This window comes from Otolemur garnettii, unplaced genomic scaffold, assembly GCF_000181295.1.
Source record: "Otolemur garnettii isolate 467f Iridium unplaced genomic scaffold, OtoGar3 scaffold00008, whole genome shotgun sequence".
In the NCBI taxonomy this organism is placed as follows: Eukaryota; Metazoa; Chordata; class Mammalia; order Primates; family Galagidae; genus Otolemur; species Otolemur garnettii.
Genome location: NW_003852403.1, coordinates 35,164,770 through 35,185,241, shown reverse-complemented (window position 1 = coordinate 35,185,241; position 20,472 = coordinate 35,164,770). Strand labels below are relative to the sequence as shown.

The following is a 20,472-nucleotide window of genomic DNA, read 5'->3' as shown; positions in this document are numbered from 1 at the left end:
CAAGAGGACATATTTCTGGGCCAGGTCTGGCAGCTCCTGCCTGTAATCCTAGCACTTCGGGAGGCCAAGGAGGGGAGGATTGCTTGAGGATAGCAGTTTGAGCCCTGCCTGAGCAACAAAGCAAGACCTCATCTTAAAACAAACAAACAAACAAACAAAAAAAAAAAAAAACCAGAAAAATTTGGCTGGCATTGTGGCAAACTCCTGTGCTGGAGTTTGAGGTTGCTGTAAGCTAGACTATCACAATGGCACTCTAGCCTGGGTAATAGAGTAAGACTGTGTCTTGAAGAAAAAAAAAAAGTCCATTGTCCAGTAACATTGGTATAAAAATAAATGAAGACAAAAGAATATTTTTAGTGGTAAACTAGCAAATTACTGTAAAGTCATAAAGTCATACAAATGGTATACTATGTTACCTTGATTAAAGAATTTTCTGGTCATGACACTAAATAAGCTGCACAAAGCTCTTATACTTACCAACTATACTTTTAATGTGTTCATACTTCTTAAATAGTGGTAGAATATCTCCACTTACCATTTTCTCTCTTTTTAAGCTCTTCTTTGGTTTTGATTAATTCTTCTTTGGTTTTATCTAATTCAGCCTTAACTTGATTAAACTTTAGTTCTAAACAAGCAATAGCCTCCTGGGGGTCAGCAAGAGATGCAATATATAAATGAGCAATTTCAGCCTGTTTCTTAATATCAGCGACATTATCTTGAAGGGAATCAATAATATCTTCAAATCCTACAAAATTATGTGCTTCCTAAAAATAGCAAAAACCACATGCCTAACATTAACAGTGGATTTTACTCTTATATATGGTACTAATTTAGACAGTTTTAAAACAGCAAAAAATTCACAACTCGAAATTCTTTAACATAAATCATACAGAAACAGTCCCAATTGTGGAAAAATTGTATACTATTGTTTATTTTATGTTATATGGACCATGAAGAAAGAAATTTCATAAACTCTGATAAGTCATTAAGGAATAATTATCATTACCTAGTTAGGTATAAATAACTCATAAAAGGCTTTATTAGGATAGCCCAGGAAACCAACCTCCATTTTCACAATGCAGCCCAAGTTTCAAACCATGTGTAGGATACATAAGGGTGGTTTGACAGCAAAAGAATGGACATCAGTATCATAGGCCCCTAAATTGCGTTACTTCAAAAACAAACAAAGATACACCAATAGATACACCAATTTTGTATCTAAAAATTTTCAAGTTTAAGATAAATCTAGGACAGGTATCCCATGATCAGATAAAAAGGAATCTGCCTATAATTAATACAATGATCACCAACACCAAAATTAGAAATACATTTTTCAAAGCTCAATAGCTATATTTAAATTATTTGTGCTTATATTCCTAACAAACTTGTCTGATTATGATAAAGTTAACCAATAAGTTTTATTTTAATTCTAAATTAAATTGATGTTTCTCATCATTGACGTCATAAACTAAATCCTGGTACCAAAAACCCACTGGATTTTTTAAATAATTCAATTAACATACTTCAGTTTCAACTTTAGCCACACAAATTTCATTTGTTGATTGTTCTTGAGTGTCACATTTACCAACCAAATCCTTGAAGATAGCCAAACGACATTCAGCATTTTCTTCCAATATCTCTCGTTCCTGAAGAAGCGTTTCCCTTCATAACACAAATTTATTCAATTAAGAAATAAAAAGGGGCTGTTTTGTGTTTTATCTTAAACTTCTAAGATTAAGTATGTATTATAGCTTAAAAGCAAATTCAAATGATCATGCATGGGGATTAATAATAGCTATTTTCAAGCTTGCATAAAGTTGTAAAAATTCATAAGCTACATAACATACAAAACAAGTAAATAGGCCAGATGTGGTGGCTCAGGCATATACTACTAGCACTCTGGAAGGCTGAGACCAGAGGACCCCATGAGTTCAGGAGTTTCAGACCTGCCTAAGCAAGAGTGAGACCCCGTCTCTACTAAAAATAAAAAAATTAGTCAGGCATTATGGCAGGTGACTGTAGTCCCAGCTACTAGGGAAGCCAAGGCCTGAGGATCACTTGAGCCCAAGAGTATGAGGTTGCTGTGAGCTAGGGACACCATAGGACTCTACCCAGAACTACAGAGTGAGACTCTGTCTCAAGAAAAAACAAAAACAAGTAAATAAGTTTAAAAAATTAAATAAGTAAACAAAATTGTCAAGTTTTATCAGACTATGAAAGAAACAACTTACTTAAAGTCAGCTTCCCGTTGAGCCCAATATTGAGTAAACTCCTGTGTAACTTCTTCTCGAATTTTAAGTTCCAATGTTAACTTTTCCTTTTTTTCATTTATCAGTTTTTTTTTCAAGTCTTCTATTAAATCCAACAGTTTCTATAACATATAAATATTAAAATTCTTATAAAAGAATAACTACATCCAAGAGAACTATTGCCCAACCATTTAAAAAAAAAAAACTTTTAGGCAATTATAATTATGCATCCTCTTAAATATAATATTCTCCCTGAAAGTGATACATTTGCAGAGATGCACTAATCTGAAAAATCAGGTAGAGTTCTCCACATTTTAAAAATAGACTTATGATAAACATCTCACTAACTATAATAAGAAAAAAAGTAATCTACCAAGAACTACTTTGGGGAGTTCCATATTTGATTTCATTTAATTCACACAACTTTCTGTGGGCTTGGTATCATCCACATTTCTTATGAGGAATATAATGACCAGATTTGTGGTAAATGCTAACAGTTGGATTTGAAAGTGGCCTGTCAAAGTCTAAAGCCCTGAACCCAAGTATAGCAGCAGAGAAGTTGCTATGAACTCCCGAAGACTTTCCAAAATAAGAAAGAGAGATGTTGCATAAACTTTTTAGGCTTTTATTATTAAGATGTGAGCAACAACTCTATATTCTTATGTATTGAAAATACATAATCATGCGGCAGCACCTATAGCTCATTGGGTAGGGCACCAGCCACATACATGGAGGCTGGCGGGTTCAAACCCAGCCTGGGGCCAACTAAAACAACAATGACAACTGCAACAAAAACAGCCAGGCATTGTGGTGGGCACCTGTAGTCCCAGCTACTTGGGAAGTTGAGGTAAGATAATCGCTTAAGCCCAAGAGTTTGAGGTTGCTGTGAGCTGTGATGCCACAGCACTCAACCCAGAGCAACAAAGTGAGACTCTATCTCGGAAAAAAAAAAAAATTACAATAAACTCTCGAAAAGCTACAGATCTTCCAATTTCTCAACTTTATATTTAATAATAGTTCAATAGATATCCTGACTTTGAAATCCTGCTTGAAAGAATTTATACCGAGAAAATAATTCTATAGCATGACCCCAGTATTTTTGCAGCATGATGCTTTTTATAGTGTTGTGGTTTTGGGGCAGAGGTTGTATTTAAATAAAGAAAATGTGAACTTAATTCAACATCCAAACTTAAGGGATTTGTATAGTAAACTATTGTAATCTTTAACGATAACCTATTCCTTCTTTTCCTATGTATATCAAAAAATAAATAAAGCCAGGTGCAGGTGCCCATAATCCCAGCACTTTCAGAGGCTAAGGCAGGAAGACTGACTGAGGTCCAGAGTTCAAGAACAGTCTGAGAAAGGAGAACTCATCTTTAAAAAAAGAAATGAAAGGCTCAGCGCCCATAGCTCAATGAGTAGGGCACCAGCCACATACAGCCAGGCTGGTGGGTTCAAGCCCAACCCAGGCCTCCTAAACAACAATAACAACTGCAAAAGAAACAGCAGGGTGTTGTGTCAGGTGCCTGTAGTCCCAGCTACCTGGGAAGCTGAGGCAATAGAATCACTTAAGCCCACGAGTTGGAGGTTGCTGTGAGCTGTGATGTCACAGCACTCTACAAAGGACAACACAGTAAGACTCTTCTCGAAAAAAAGAAAAGAAAAATTTGCCAGATGTGGTGGCACACTCCCATAGTCTCATCTACTTGGGAGGCTGAGGCAGGAGAATCACTTTAGCTCAGGAGTTAGAGAGGCTGTAGTGAACTGTGATCACACCACTGCACTCTACCCAGGGCAACAGAGCAAGACACTATCTCCAAAAAAAAATAAAACCCACATAAATAAATTAAAAAAAAAGTAAAAATGATGAACTATATTAATAATATATACTTTTTCCAATTTTTTAAAATAACATCAAATTCAAAATTATCAATGTATACTAAAAATCTGTTAACGTGAAAGGTAGCATAATCTTTATATTTAAACTTTCTTTTTCATTCTACCATGAACATATAACATTAATAATCTTAAACAACTACAAACTTTCTGTTTAAATGATAGTTAACTATGGAAGTAGAAATGTGGGGAATTAGAGAAAGCTGTATGAATTTAGGAAACCAGTTTAACAATTTTCAATAATTAGTTGTTTTTTGAGACAGAGTCTCACTATGTTGCCAGTGGTAGAGTACCCTAGCGTCATAGCTCACAGCAATCTCAAACTCTTGGGCTTAAGTGGATTCTCTTGCCTCAGCCTCCCAAATAGCTGGGACAACAGGCACCCACCACAATGCTCAGCTATTGTTTTGTTGTCATTGTTGTTTAGGGGGCCTTGGCCAGGTTCAAACCCGGTGCATGTGGCCAGTGCCCTAACAACTGAGCTATGAGCACTGAGCCTATTTCTCCCTTTTAGAATGAGAACATCTATTTTGTGCCTATCCCCCCACTGTATTATTTTTATATTTGTACTGATATTTTGGAAGTAGGTAACTTTCTTGATTTCACAGGTTCTTAGCTGGAGGGGAGAATTTGCCTCTGGATGAACCTGCCTTGATTCTAACCCATATCTGATTTAGATGAGACTCTGGACTTTGGACTTTTGAATTAATGCTGGAATGAATTAAGACTTTATAATAATTGTTAATAGTTCCAATTCTTTATTGAAATGCAAATAAGCCATACAACACCAAGTCTTTTTTTTGAGACAGTCTCAAGCTATCACCCTGGGTTGAGTGCCATAGCATCATGCCTCACAGCAACCTCTTGGGCCCAAGTGATCCTCTTGCCTTGTTTGTTCAGGCTGCTCTTGAACCTGTGAGTTCACGCAATCCACCTACCTGGGCCTCCCAGAGTACTAGGATTACAGGCATAAGCCACCACACCTGGCCCCAAAGCATTTATTTTTAAACATCAAATATTTGACAAAATTTTTCACTTTAAAATAAGTACACAATGTTATAAGATACGCATATATACCATGAAATTCACTGTAAACTATGCCAGCAAATTGAAGGGGTTTGTGGTCACCAGTTGAGGGGGTTTGGGCTGGAAGAATGAAGAGGTCTGACACAAAGTATGAAGTCCATTTGGAGGACTGAGAAACTCTGGGAGGAGCCTTCCTGAATTAGCCTCAGGTCGGTATTTATTATTGCAAATAATAATTAAGTAACTTTTAACTACTTATGAGACATCAGCAGTAAAAAGAGAGAACATGGAAAGTATCAGACAGAATGTCTCTAATTTGTTTAGGCAAAATCTCAGACCTTAAGCTAGACCTTTGCCCCTAGCATCAAAAGACCTTTGGAATCTGGAGAATCTTTACCATAACCATTAAGCCTGGTATTGCCACACCTCACATAGACATTCTCCCTTGGAGGTCTGTTTTCTGATTTCCTGCACATATACAACTCACATGCCATTCTTGTCCACTAACTCACATGCCACACCGTCTCCACTAAAAATAGAAAAACTGAGGCAAGAGGATCACTTGAGCCTGAGTTGGAAGTAGTTGTGAGCTATGATGCCATAGCACTCTACTTAGGTCTCCAGGTCTCACAACCTATATTAAATTTCTTCTAGTAATTTCAGAAATTTTACTAACATTTCAAATTTAACCAATACTATATATAAAACTTGAAATTTGAAAAGACCAAAAAAAGGCTCAGCGCCTATAGCTCAAGCGGCTAAGGTGCCAGCCACATACACCAGAGCTGACAGGTTCGAATACAGCCCAGGCCTGCCAAACAACAACTATAATCAAAAAGTAGCATTGTGGTGGGCGCCTGTAGTCTCAGGTACTTGGGGGGCTGAGGCAAGATAATGCTTAAGCCCAGGAGCTGGAGGTTGCTGTGAGCTGTGATGCCAAGGCACTCTACCCAGGGTGACAGCTTGAGGCTCTGTGTCAAAAAAAAAAGACAAGACAAGATCAGAAAAAACTAAAACAGGACTATTTTTGGCTTCTTTTGGCACTAAGGAAGGTACTACATCACAGAGGCCCAAATAACAGAATCCAATCACAGAGAACAAATAAACTGGGACTTGAACCACATCTAAGGCTATCTTTATTTTTAAACAGCACATATATAACAATGGCCTTCAGGGACACTAAGGTAAATTATTAAAATGAGTGTACTGAATACAATATATCATCTATCTACTTGCACTTCTCAGTCCAAGAAAGTACTATGATGAGCAATATGTCAACACTATTAAAACACACTCTTGAATACAAGCTTACCAATATTTCTAGAGTACCAGTAAGAGGTCTCCATATATTCATATGTAGTTACAGCAAATTAATAAGGGGGAATAGGTAATGTGGATATGATCTAAATTTCAGACAGAAACTAAAAGAATCACTGTTAAACCTCACTTATCATTAAAAATAAGATGACAAAAAAATGGCTGTTTTTAAAGAAATAGGATCATTGATACTAGGCAGATATTTTGAGTATTTGTATTTAAAGACCACAAGTCTAGTAGAATATGTTACAATCATCTAGTGGAGCCCGGAGCAGTGGCTCACACCTGGAATCCTAGCACTCTGGAAGGCCAAGAAGGGTGGACTGCTTGAGCTCGTGAGTTCGAGACCAGCCTGAGCAAAAAGGAGACCCCGTCTCCACTAAAAATAGAAAAACTAAGGCAAGAGGATCACTTGAGCATGAGTTGGAAGTTGTTGTGAGCTATGTTGCCATGGCACTCTATTTAGAGCGACAGCTTAAGACACTGTCCCCAAAAAACAAAAAATCATTTGTTGGAAGAATACTAGAATAGGATAGTCACATGGTCTCCAAGTACTACATATCATCCCACAGATGATATGCTTTACAATAAAGAAACAATCTGAAATACTGTACCTTAACCAAGTGAGTAAAACTTAGCATCTCTAAGAATAAAAAAATCAGACATCATGTGCCTCTTGGTATGACGCAATGAAAAACTCATAACTTCACTTATATAATATGCTTGGGTAAAGTATTAAACCTAAATCATGAGGAAATAATTAGTCAAATCTAGATTTGGGGTATTCTATAAGAAAACTAGCCTTCACTTTTCAAAAATATCAATGCTATATGAAACATGATAGTCAAAAGCAATGTGTCAACTTTGGGGGTAGATGAAAACAAACTGGCTATTCTCTAGATGGAATCATTGTAGAAATCTCAGTACAGATGATACAATAAATATTACTGTATCAATGTTAAATTTTGAGGCCATAAAAATGGTTTCATGATCATGAGGAAAATATCCATGTTTTTAGAAAACGTATGCTGAAATACTTTGTGTTAAGGTGTCCTTATGTGTGCATCATTTTCAAATGCTACACACAAAGAAAAACATAGTCACATAATAATAAAATAAGAACAGGTAAATCCAGGTAAAATAAGTGTTCATCATACTGATCTTTCTGTAGGTTTAATATTTTTCAAAATATTAAGTTAAGGCTAGGCACAGTGGCTCAAGCCTGTAATCCTAGCATTCTGGAGGCTGAGGTGGGTAGATTGCTGAGCTCACAGGTTCCAGACCACCCTGAGCCAAGAGTGAGACCCTATCTCTAAAAATATTGGGTGTTGTAGCAGGTGCCTGTAGTCCCAGCCACTCGGGAGGCTGAGACAAGGAAAATGGCTTGATCCCAAGACTTTGAGGTTGCTGTGAGCTATGACACCAAGGCACTCTACTGGTGACAAGTAAGACTCTGTCTCAAAAAATATATATATATATGTTAAGACACAAAAACTTAGGCCATTGGGCAGCACCTGTGGCTCAGTAGGTAGGATGCCAGCCCCATATACTGAGGGTGGTGGGTTCAAATCCAGCCCTGGCCAAACTGCAACAAAAAAATAGCCGAGCATTATGGCGGGTGCCTGTAGTCCCAGCTACTTGGGAGGCTGAGGCAAGAGAATCATTTAAGCCCAGGAGTTGGAGGTTGCTGTGAGTTATGTGACGCCACGACACTCTACCAAAGCGGATAAAGTGAGACTCTGTCTCTACCAGAAAAAATAAATAAATAAATAAATAAAAACTTAGGCTAGGTGCAGTGGCTCATACCTTTAATACTATCACTCAGGAAGGCCAAGGGAGGATGCCAAGGTAGAATGCCAGAGCTCAGGAGTTCAAGACCAACCTATGCAAGAGCAAGACTCTAATCTCTACTGAAAACAGAAAAATTAGCTGGGCTTTGCGGCAGGACCCAGTAGTCCCAGCTACTGGTAGGCTGACACAAGAGGATCTTTTGAGCCCAAAAGTTTGAGGCTGCTGTAAGCTATGATGTCAGGCACTTTACCCAGGAAGACTCTGTCTCAAAAAAAAGAACTTCAGGGTATTTTGAAAATAACTGAAAAGAGGGAGGCTAAAGTATTTTTAATCCTAATTTCAGAATAATAAACCAATGATAGAAATATGAGTTCTTCATACATACTCTGTTCTCCTGGTGGGTGCTGAAAGGCTTATCTTCCTCTAATGTTTTATCTAGCTCTTCATCAGTAAGTTCAGTTTCCACATTTTGGTTTTCTTCAGTGTCTTCTGACTCCTCAATCAAATCTTCATCTTCTACTAAATCTTCTAGACTATTTTCCCATGAAATGGTGGTTCTTTTTACATTTAATATTTTATTATCCAAATGACTGTCTAGTGATATATGTTGAGAAGATTTCACAGGTCCCAATGATTTCTCTTGAGAAGAATTTAAATCATCTGCAACACAAACCTGTTAAAATATCCAAGGAGACTTTTAAAATAGTAAATGCAAGAACTGTTCACTAGAAAATAATTTTATAAACTAAGGTCAAATGATATAGGGTGTTAAAACTATGCAAACAAACATACAAAAAGGAATTAGCATCTTTAGATGCACATTCTGATTTTTAAAAAGCTACTTATACAGATATACTATAGGTAAATCTACCTTCCTGGGTTAAGCTCTTAGTAAGATTCCTAGCAGGGGGGCATTCCAATTATTCAGAAGCCATAACTGAACCAGATGGATGATTGACAGTTCATTCCAAGAATAGTCAGTATTTTGTAACTGATGCTGAGAATAGTGGCTCTTGCCTATAATCCCAGCTCATTGTGAATCTAAGGTGGGAGAATCACCTGAGGCCAGGAAATAGAGACCAGCCTGGGCAATATAGCAAGACACCTATCTCTAAAAATCCTTCTTTAAATTAGCAAGACCAAGTGACACAGGCCTGAAGCTCAACTCAGGAGGTAGAAGGTTCCCTTTAGCTTAGGAGTTCACTGCACTGTAATTCTGGGCAACAAAACAAAGCCCTGTCTCTTAAAAATATCTGCAAATCTGGGCAATAGAACAAGGTCTTATCTCTTTAAAAAAATTTTTTTTAATCAAAAGAATCAAAAATTTTATAACTGATGTATATTATTATCATGTATCACTCAAGGTCATTTTAATCTATGTCCTTCTATGTCTTCTAACGTGGTCGTCAAATATTTACTTTTTTAATTTTTAATTACTTCCCAGGCTTCTAGTAATAAGTACAAAATATATTATTTATTTTAAGAAAAACTGTTAGTGTTCTAATAAGAAGAGGCTTAATAAATATATATTTACTTTTTGTGCAATGGCAGAGAACTTCAATACATTGAGCGTTTCATCATGGGCCAAACAACATTGACTGATGTTGACAATCATACATATTTTCCCTTTACCATTAAAAAAACTTTGAAAATAGTGAGTCAGTTTACTTTCCCGGAAAGGCACATGCTGTTGAAACCTATGGAAAAAATCTTAAATTAAAACAAATCGCATGACATCAGGATGCCAATAAATTTTACAAAGAAGTAACTGATCCAGCTAGCAAGGACTTAAACTTTAGGTTAGCGATTATTTCCACTTGTAATAGTCCTTCAATTTAAATATTGTTACTTACTAATAAAATACTAACAATAATAACCCACTGAGCAACATGCGAAGAAAATCACATTTAACTAGGTTGTGTTCCCCAACATAAAGCAACCGTATACTAGAGACTGTAAGACACCTTAATTAGAAATGGTAAAGGCTAGTTTATCATTTTTATTCTGCTTAGAAGTTTAATTAATACAAAAATCTGTCATATCTAGAAGAACACACAGAATGCTTTTAATAAGAATAAAATGGCTCGGCGCCTGTGGCTCAAGTGGCTAAGGCACCAGCCACATACACCTAAGGTGGCGGGTTCAAATCCAGCCCGGACCTGCCAAACAACGATGGCTGCAACCAAAAAATAGCTGGGCGTTGTGGCGGGCGCCTGTGGTCCCAGCTACTTGGGAGGCGGAGGCAGGAGACTCGCTTGAGCCTAGGAGTTGGAGGTTGCTGTGAGCTGTGAAGCCACGGCTCTCTACCCAGGGGGATAGCTTGAGGCTCTGTCTCAAAATAAAAAAAAGAATAAAATGATTTTACATGCTAAAAAAACATCATGAGGCGCAGCACCTGTGGCTTAACGGGTAAGGCGCCAGCCCCATATACCGGTAGCGGGTTCAAACCTGGTCCCAGCCAAATCGCAACAAAAAATAGCCAGGCACTGTGGCGGGCGCCTGTAGTCCCAGCTACTCAGGAGGCTGAGGCAAAGAGAATTGCCTAAGCCCAGGACTTGGAGGTTGCTGTGAGCTGTGGGACGCCACAGCACCCAACCAAGAGCAATAAAGTGAGACTCTATCTCCGAAAAAAAAAAAAAAGAAAGAAAAAAAAACATCATGAGAAGCTTAACATATACTTTGTTGGTATACTCGCTATGGAAAATGCTGAATTTATTTGATGAATTCTAGTATCAACTTTTTTTTTTATTTCTATCCTTTTTTTAATCTAAGATCTCTAAGTACTTTAATCATAATCCATACAGTCATTATGTAAGAAGCAGTTAAATAAAAAGAACTTTCTAAAAACAGCAAAGTCGAAACTTTAAATATTCTATTATTTAATATGCTCATAACACCTTTAGTAACACTTACTTTGACTTTTCGCTGTTCTTCAAAACATTAATACACTTTCCTAGAGTCAATAAAGAAGTGTTGATGTTCCCGGTCTCTCTTAACCTTTCACCTTCATTCTGTGTCCTCATGCTTCGTTCTGAACCAGCAAGATCGCATAAAGACAATCTGAATTAACAAAAAAAAAACATAAATTACCCTAGAAGTTCTTCAAAACAATTGAAAATAATTACAATTTAAATACTCAACTTACTCACTGACTCGAATTACACGAGACATTTCAGAATCTTCAATCTGTAATATTCTAATAGTGAATATGCTGTGACTAAAATACAAAAATCAAATGTTATTGTTACATTTTTTTTAATTTCCACAGTCTAAATAAAAGAATGACAAGTATCTAAATCGACCTCTATTTCATACCCTAATATTAGCTGTAGTCCATCACTGCATTTTCCAATGATGCTGCCAAACATTTCAACCCTGTGTTCCACTGTTACCTACATACCCAACTATCTAAATCATGTATTTTTCACATAGCCCCAAATCCCTCAAACCTGCTCTTGACATTCCAAATTCTATTAATGAAATCATTTATAATAGTCACAATTTTCTCATGAGAAACGTATTCTTAATTAAAACTGTATTATGTACAGCTAATATTCTTCAAATATATTCCTAAAGCAAAGCATGCATTTGACCCATAGGCCTGGATCATGTTATCCCTTATTCAACTGAGTATGAGAACAGGGCTCTTTCTTCCTCAAGACAAAGTTTTATTTATTTATTTTTTTAATAATTTGTAAGACACAGCCTGTTTTAAGTATCTCACTGCTTGAGGCCTTACCCAGTGGCACATGTTTATAATTCCAGCACCTTGAAGGTTGAACTAGGTGGGCAGCCTGGGTAACATAGCAAGACCTTTCTTTACAAAAAATAGTAAGAATTAGCCAGACATGGTGGCGTGCACCTATAGTCCCAGCAACATAGGAGGCAGAATTTCTTGAGCCCAGGAGTTTGCAGCTCCAGAGAACTAAGATAGTGCCACTGCAACTCTAGCTTGGTCAGCAGAGTAAGGCTGTCTCAAGAAAGTAAATAAATAACTTACTGCTCAAACTTAATTCCTGTGTCTCTCATCCCCTAATCCCTTCCATCAAAAACATAACGCTTTGAGATTATAGCCTAACTCAGTATGCATACAGTATTCGTGGGATAAGTGGGAAAAACACAGAGAAAAGGCCATCATTATAAATAACTCTGAAAATACTGAGCTAGACATCAACAAAGAATAAAAATGCCGTAGAGACTTCCTGCAAATTAGGTAGAATAAGAAACAGTATTGATACTAGGATATAGTGCTTTTCAATTTACAGAATCTTTTTATTCCTATAAATTTATTTAACACATCACACTACTGAGCACTCATTTTAATCTAAATTCAGTTGTATTTAAATTAGCACAGAATACCATCAGTGCTTCAGGCTTATCCCAGAGGATTTATTCCTTACCTTCTACTGGAAGCATTGTTCAGTTTTGTGAAGGCAACACTCTGGTGCTTTATTCCTAGTTTTAAAAGTTTATATGCTTCTTTGGAATCAGATACTTGAATCCATTGCAGATCTTTAAAAATTTAAGAGAACAAAAAAAAAAAAAGAGAGAGGACATATTTCAATTTATTAATAGGTATGATGTGTTCCACACTGTAATCTTTTTGAAAGTCTTTTCTAGCACCATATAATGATATTTTTCTTCTAATAACACATCCTAGCTACTGTCAACTCAGCTATTTCGTGTTCCACAAGAGGATATTATAACAATGTTCCAATATTTAATTTACATAAATACACAAAATAAATGCTATTCAACAGTCTGCCAAAGGGAAAATTAAAAAGAAGCACAATTTCTTAGAACAAAAACTCAGACACAAAATACAGTACAGATTAAACCTACAAAATTACCTAGTTATGAGACACTGCACACAATTCACAATTCATTAGTGAATCATGAAATCAAATTTATTGAATCATAACCAGCATTTTATAAAACTGAAATGGAATATTTAATATGTCACAATCCATTCTTTGTAGTAAAAGTATACAGGAAGTTGAATTATAATTAATTAAGGCCAGGCATGGTCTTAATCCTAGCACTCTGGGAAGCTGAGGCAGGAAGATCCCTTGAACTCAGAAGTTTAAGGCCAGACTGAGCAAAAGCAAGACCCCATAGTCTACTAAAAAATAGGAAAACTAGCTGGGTGTAGTGGCGGATGTCTATAGTCCATCAGGAGGCTGAGGCAAGAGGATCATGTGAGACCAAAAGTTTGAGGCTGCTGTGAGCTATGATGCCACAACCCTCCACCCAGGGCGAAAGAGTGAGACTGTCTCCAAAAAAAAGATAATTGGCTTGGCGCCCATAGCATAGTGATTGCGCACCAGCCACATATACCAAGGGTGGCAGGTTAGAACCTGGCCCAAGCCTGCTAAACAATGACAGCTGCAGCAAAAATTAGCGAGGTGTTGTGGTGGACACCTGTAGTCCCAGCTACTTAGGAGACTGAGACAAGAGAATAGCTTAAGCCCAAGAGTTTGAGGTTGTTGTGAACTGTGATGCCACTGCACTCTACCCAGGGCGACAAACTGAGACTATCTCCAAAAAGAAAAAGATAATTAACTAAACTTTTGAGCTATAAATATTACAACTCATACAAATACATATATAGGTGCTGAGTTAAGTAATTAATGTGTATTTTCTACTGTAATTGTTTTTTAAAGGCAGGAAAAACCACTATGGAGAAACTGTAACATTTTATAAAGCTATAAAATTTACACAGTTACAAAGTCACAGCATAATGTGAATAACACCACATACAGCTTTTTCCAACCAAGAATCCAATCAAGAATATTTAACCAAACAAAACACCAAACTGGACCCTTCCATATTTAAGTTTAATAAACATAACAAAACATACTTTTTTTATTAAATGATAGCTGTATAGGCTCAGCGCCTATAGCTCAACCGGCTAAGGCGCCAGTCACGTACACCTGAGGCGGCGGGTTCGAATCCCCAGACCCTCCAAACAACAATGACGGCTGCAACAAAAAAATAGCCGGGCGTTGTGGCAGGCGCCTGTGGTCCCAGCTACTTGGGAGGCAGAGGCAGGAGACTCGCTTGAGCCCAGGAGTTGGAGGTTGCTGTGAGCTGTAATGCCACGGCACTCTGCCCAGGGGGACAGCTTGAGGCTCTGTCTCAAAAAAAAAAAAAAAAAAAAAATGATAGCTGTATACATTAATGCTAACATGGGGTACAGTGTAGTGTTTTCATATAGATTTTGAAATACTTTCATCAAGCTGGTTCACATAAATTTCATGTCATTTGCTTAGTCATTGTGTCAAAACATTTATATTCTAGTTCTAGAAAAGTTCACTTGTACCCTTGTTAGACAGATATATAGGTGATCTTTCCAGTCACCCTCCCACCACCCAGCCGCCCTTCTCCCCTCCCCTACAAAACATTCTTCTAAAGTACAAAATTCTCTTATTCTCTTGATGCTAATAATCATTATAAAAATTTGAACTTCCTGTTTACTTCCCTATAGCTATCATAAAGCCTAGGAAGCAAACCTTGAGCTAATGTTCATTAGTATACCTTTTATAAAAGAATAGCCCTTTACATCTTGGGAAAGGCGCAGAATCTTCCTCTTTTGGAACTTAGATGATACAGGAACAAATAAGTCATAAATACATTCATTATAAATTTCAAAGAAAGAAACCCATACAGAAAATTTTATATTATGATCCATATTCAAACTAGCTTGTTCACAATCTTTCATGGATTCTTCTAAGTCTGGGATGGTCAAAGAATTTGTTAAACTACCTACAAAAAGAAGGAAAAAAAAGGGTAATCACAAAATTGTGCAACTGACTAAAAATGAGATAAAGTACAGATAAAGACTTCTGGACTTGAAAAACCAAGTATTTTCATCTTACAACCATCTCTATTACACATTTTTTTGCAAATCAAGATATAAATATTTGGATTAACAAAAGTTTCATTTCTTGTTTTCTTTTCTTTCCAAATATATGCTAATGTACCAAATAGAAATTAAGTGTAAAGGGCAAACAAAAACAAGAGTGTCTTTGAACTCAGTATTAAAATTCCAAGCAGTAAAAAGGGTATCTGTCATATTTAATCCAAATAAAACTTTACAACTGGCATTTCATATAGACATTATTTTCCATGTAATTTTCACTATGTCATTTATAGAAATTATTATAAGTGAATATATTTCAAATGATCAACATATTAAAGATAAATTAGAAATGTAACCTTACCATCAACAGTATCATAACTGTCATTATGCATAGCAACCTAAAAAAAGAAAGTTTAAGTTAAAAAATATTTTAGTTAAGGTTAAATTAACTAAGATATTAATTAACCATCCAAATAAGTTATTAACAAACTCACAACCTGTTAGCCACTGAATTCAGTGACCTCTGCTTATTAGTTTTCTTCATAGTTAATTAAAATAATATATTCTCATGATGAGAAAGTTGGAAAAATACAGAGAAGTATTAAAAAGACTATCATCATGTATAGTCAATCGCCACCACTGAGTTAACTACTGTTAATATTTCATTATGCTCCTGTTTTATATTTTCCCCACCCCTATTGTAAGCTTTTCTGCCTAAAAATAAGAATTGTTTATAAATACTTGATGGCCACATACCTGAACAGACATGAAATGACTTAATTCTTCATTATTAAAGATTTACATTATTTACAAAGTTTTGCCAGTAAAAATACGATAAATATCTTTATGTATCTTCTCCTACATCCTAATTACTGCTTTAAAACATATACTTACAACTAGATGGATAAAAAGATATGAAAAATTTATAAATTTTCATTTTTAATATAGGATTGCCAAATTGCTTCTAGAAATAGTTTACAATCAATGTGTGAAGGTACATATCTCATTTTTTAAACATTTTAATAATTTCATAGCAAAAATAATATCTTAACTAGATAACTCGTTAGTAAACATTTTTCATTAGTAATGACTTTAATATCCCATATAAATTACCTATGCAATTATCTATAAACCTTCATAATTTTTGTTAAAAATACCACTTTCCTTTCAGAGACCATAATTATGAACTCTGAACTTTGAACTCCACTGAGTGACACACATTTTATTACATTAAAACCCTGATTTCTAAACGTCTTAAGAAAGAAAATCCTCATTAATATTTGAAAATATTTATAAATCCTGTTAATAGTTTTTAACAGTCTTTTTTTTTTTTTGAGATAGAGTCTCACTTTGTTGCCCTCGGCAGAGTGCTGTATCATAGCTCATAGCAACTTCAAACTCCTGGGCTTAAGGGAATCTCTTGCCTCAGCCTCCCAAGTAGCTGGGACTACAGGCGCCCACCACAATACCTGGCTATTTTTAGAGACAGGGTCTCACTCTGACTCAGACTGGTCTCGAACCTGTGAGCTCAGGCAATCCACCCGCCTCAGCCTCACACAGTGCTGGGCATGAGCCACCAAATCCAACCAATTAACAGTCTTTTTTTTTTTGTAGAGACAGAGTCTCACTTTATCACCCTCGGTAGAGTGCTGTGGCATCACACAGCTCACAGCAACCTCCAACGCCTGGGCTTAGGTGATTCTCTTGCTTCAGGCTCCCAAGTAGCTGGGACTACAGGCATCCACCACAATGCCCGGCTACATTTAACAGTCTTGAATTGAATAAATATCTGAAAATCTAAAACTCAGAAGGCATAGGAGGAATAAACAGATAATTTCATAAAAATTTTCAGAAGTTTATATGGTATCACCTTATATAAATTAACACTTCCTCACTGAATACTTTATATTTATTTATTGTCAGTCTCCATGAAGCAACACTATTTGTCCTCAGGACATAAAATACTGCCTGGACAACAGGAGGTACCATAATAACAATTTGTCAATAAATTAACAAATATAATGGAGGCAGAGGAGAAGCAAACAATTAAGTTGAAAAACTTGCAACCCATATAACAATGTATTTTTTTTTTCTGAGATAGAGTCTCACACTGTTGCCTTCAATAGAGTGCTGTGGCACCATAGATAACAGCAATCTCAAACTCTCGGGCACAAGCAAACCTCTTGCCTCAGTCTCCCAAGTAGCTAGAACTACAATTACCCAACACAATACCCAGCTATTTTTTTAGAGAGAGGGTCTGGTTCTTGCTCAGGGTGTTCTCAAACTCCTGAGCTCCAGCAATCTATCTGCCTCAGCCTCCCAAAGCACTCAAATTACAGGAGTGAGACACTGTGCCCAACCCCAATAAAATTCAGTAAGAAAAAATCAAACAACAATATAAAAATGGCAAGGACTGGCTAAGCACTCATAACTCAGTGGCTAGGGCACTGGCCACATACACCAGGGTGTGTTGGAACCTGGCCTAGGCCTGCTAAAAATAACAATGACAAATACAACAAAAAAATAGCTAGCTGTTCTAGTAGGCACCTGTAGTCCCAGCTACTTGGGAGGCTGAGGCAAGGGAATCGCTTAAGCCCAAGAGTGTGAAGTTGCTGTAAACTGTGACACTACGGCATTCCGGCAAGGGCTAGTGAGACTCTGTTTTTAAAAAAAAAAAGGCAAAAGTTGTATCTGACAATTCATAGGAAAAATTCTAAGATATACTAATTACCTCATTCATAATTAAAGAAATATAAAGTAAGCCTAAATGAGACACATGCTTTTTCATCTATCAGAATAAATATTAAAGGGCGGTACCTGTGGCTCAGTGAGTAGGGCACCAGCCCCATATACCGAGGGTGGCAGGTTCGAACCCAGCCCCAGCCAAACCGCAACAAAAAAATAGCCTGTGACGGGTGCCTGTAGTCCCAGCTACTTGGGAGGGTGAGGCAAGAGATTCGCCTAAGTCCAAGACCTAGAGTTTGCTGTGAGCTGTGACACCATGGCACTCTACCCAGGGTGACAAAGTGAGACTTTATCTCTTAAAAAAAAAAAAAGAGAAAGAATAAATATCAAATATCCAGTGTTAGCCTGAGTTTGGGAAAATCAGCAAGAAACATATTTGCAATAAATTGCTTCCTCACTGCAAAACTATTTAAAATAGTGAAGGATGAGAATACAAATATCCATGAATAAAAAATGGGTTTAGAATTTGATATAAAAAAAGGTAACAAGCTGGGGGCAGTGGCTCACGCCTGTAATCCCAACACTATGGGAGGCTGAGGTGGGAGAAGTGCTTAAGCTCAGGAGTTCGAGACTCACCTAAGCGGGAATTAGACCCCCAACTCATGAAATAAATTGAAAAATCCAGCAGGGCGCTGTGGCAAGCACTTATAATCCTGGTGGCTTCTGGAGGCTGAGGCAGTGGGATGCCCACAAGCCGGAGTCTGAGGGTGCAGTGAGCTACCAAGCCACTGCACTCTGCTCCGGGGCATGTGATGGGACACTGTCTCAACAAAAATAAAAGTAACAAAAGTTACTAAGTGTAGAGTATAAATGTCTTTTTTTTTATTATTAAATCATAGCTGTGTACATTAATGCAATCATGGGGTACAGTGTGGTGTTTTCATATATAATTTGAAATATTTTCATCAAACTGGTTAACATAGCCTTCATGTCATTTTCTTAGTTATTGTGTTAAGACATGTATATTCTACTTTTAGAAAAAATCTCTTGTACCCTTGTAAGATAAACCATAGAGGTGATCCCACCAATCACCCTCCTGAGTATAAATGTCTTAACACAATAATTAATTAACAAAGTGTGGTGAAGGCTATGTTAACCAGTTTGTTGTATTTCAAATTGTATATAAAACCAGCACAGTGTACCCCATAAATGCATTAATGTACACAGCTATGAATTAATTAAAAAAAAAACCACACAGCCTAACAGATAAAAGACATGTGATTTAAAATATGCTAAATGATCCACATGTAGTATGACCTGGCTATTAAAAAAAAAAAAAGCTAAATGAAAAAGTCATATGTTAAGCACAGTAATCTCATTTTGGTTAAAAAAAACCCCAACTATATCCTATATATAGTATATAAAGAAAAGACATGAAAATATATGCAGCTATATATATTATGTGTGTATATGCGGACATATAGAAAGCACTGTGTATAATTTTATAGATAGAGAAAAAGTGCAAAGAAGATACTGTCTAATCTATTCGCAGTTTTTTCCTCAGGAATGCAAATATAATAAACTTTAACTTTTGGCTCGACGCCTGTAGCTCAATCAGCTAAGGCTCCAGCCACATACACCAGAGCTCGCGGGTTCAAATCCAGCCCTGGGCCTGCCAAACAACGACAACTATAACCAAAAAATAGCCGGGCGTTATGGTGGGCAGCTGTAGTCCCAGCTACTTGGGAGGCTAAAGCAAGAGTATAGCTTAAGCCCAAGAGTTGAAGGTTGCTATGAGCTGTGATGCCATAGCACTCTACCCAGGGCCACAGCTTGAGGCTCTGTCTCAAAAAAATAAATAAATAAAAATAAACTTTAACTTCTTATTTCTCACATTTCCTTATTTAAATTCTGTGTATATATGACTTTCACAATGCCTAGATGCAGTGCCTCATGTCTATAATTCCAGCACTTTGGGAAGCCCATGTGGTAGGATCAATCACTTGAAACCAAGAGTTTGAGACCAGCCTGGGTAACACAGCAAGAAAAAAAATTGGTGAGATGTGGTACCACATGCCTATAGTCCCAGCTACTTGAGAGGCTGAACCAGGAAGACTGCTTGAGACCAGGAGTTTAAAGCTACAATAAGTGAGCTATGAGTGAGCCATGAGTGAGCCACTGTCCTCTAGCCCGGGAAAAAAGCATAGAACCAGTCTCAAAATAAATAAATAAGTAATTTATAAAAATAAAAACAACTTTGGATAGGCACAGTGGCTCCCCCCTATACTAACACTCTAAGAAGCTGAGGCAGATGGACTGCTTGAGCTCAGGAGTTGGAGACCACCCTGAGCTAGAGTAAGACCCCAGCGCTAAAAATAGCTGAGCATGGTAGTGGGCACCTGTAGTCCTAGCTACTTGGGAGGCTGAGGTGAGAGAATCACTTAAGCCCAAGAGTATGAGGTTGCTATTAGCTATGACACCACAGCACTCTACTGAAGGCAACAAATGGAAACTCCATCTCAAAAAATAAATTAATTAAAAACACAGAAATTTTTAAAAATCATCACATAAAAAATACAATACTGGTTCTACAACAACCAATAACTATTTCAGAACTATTTACATCTGCATTGTTTAATAAACATT

General features: G+C 36.9%; 1 protein-coding gene across 4 annotated transcripts in view; it reads right to left on the bottom strand.

Annotated features, from left to right (window-relative positions):
* KIF20B (kinesin family member 20B) overlaps window positions 1-20,472 on the bottom strand; it is a 91,569-nt gene that overhangs the window by 55,682 nt on the left and 15,415 nt on the right. For 3 of the 4 annotated variants that reach the window (XR_002771741.1, XM_003783691.3, XM_023509627.1), the window contains exons 7-16: window positions 15,503-15,539; window positions 14,817-15,044; window positions 12,680-12,791; window positions 11,425-11,496; window positions 11,193-11,339; window positions 9,814-9,976; window positions 8,665-8,952; window positions 2,232-2,371; window positions 1,524-1,662; window positions 536-764 (exon numbers count right to left, since the gene is read on the bottom strand). Coding sequence is in view for 3 of the 4 variants with exons in the window: in XM_003783691.3 (XP_003783739.1) it covers window positions 536-764; window positions 1,524-1,662; window positions 2,232-2,371; window positions 8,665-8,952; window positions 9,814-9,976; window positions 11,193-11,339; window positions 11,425-11,496; window positions 12,680-12,791; window positions 14,817-15,044; window positions 15,503-15,539 (1,555 nt within the window). In the remaining variant the exon portion in view is untranslated. The remainder of the gene's footprint in view (window positions 1-535; window positions 765-1,523; window positions 1,663-2,231; window positions 2,372-8,664; window positions 8,953-9,813; window positions 9,977-11,192; window positions 11,340-11,424; window positions 11,497-12,679; window positions 12,792-14,816; window positions 15,045-15,502; window positions 15,540-20,472) is intronic. The other variant, XM_012801317.2, reaches the window with a different exon arrangement.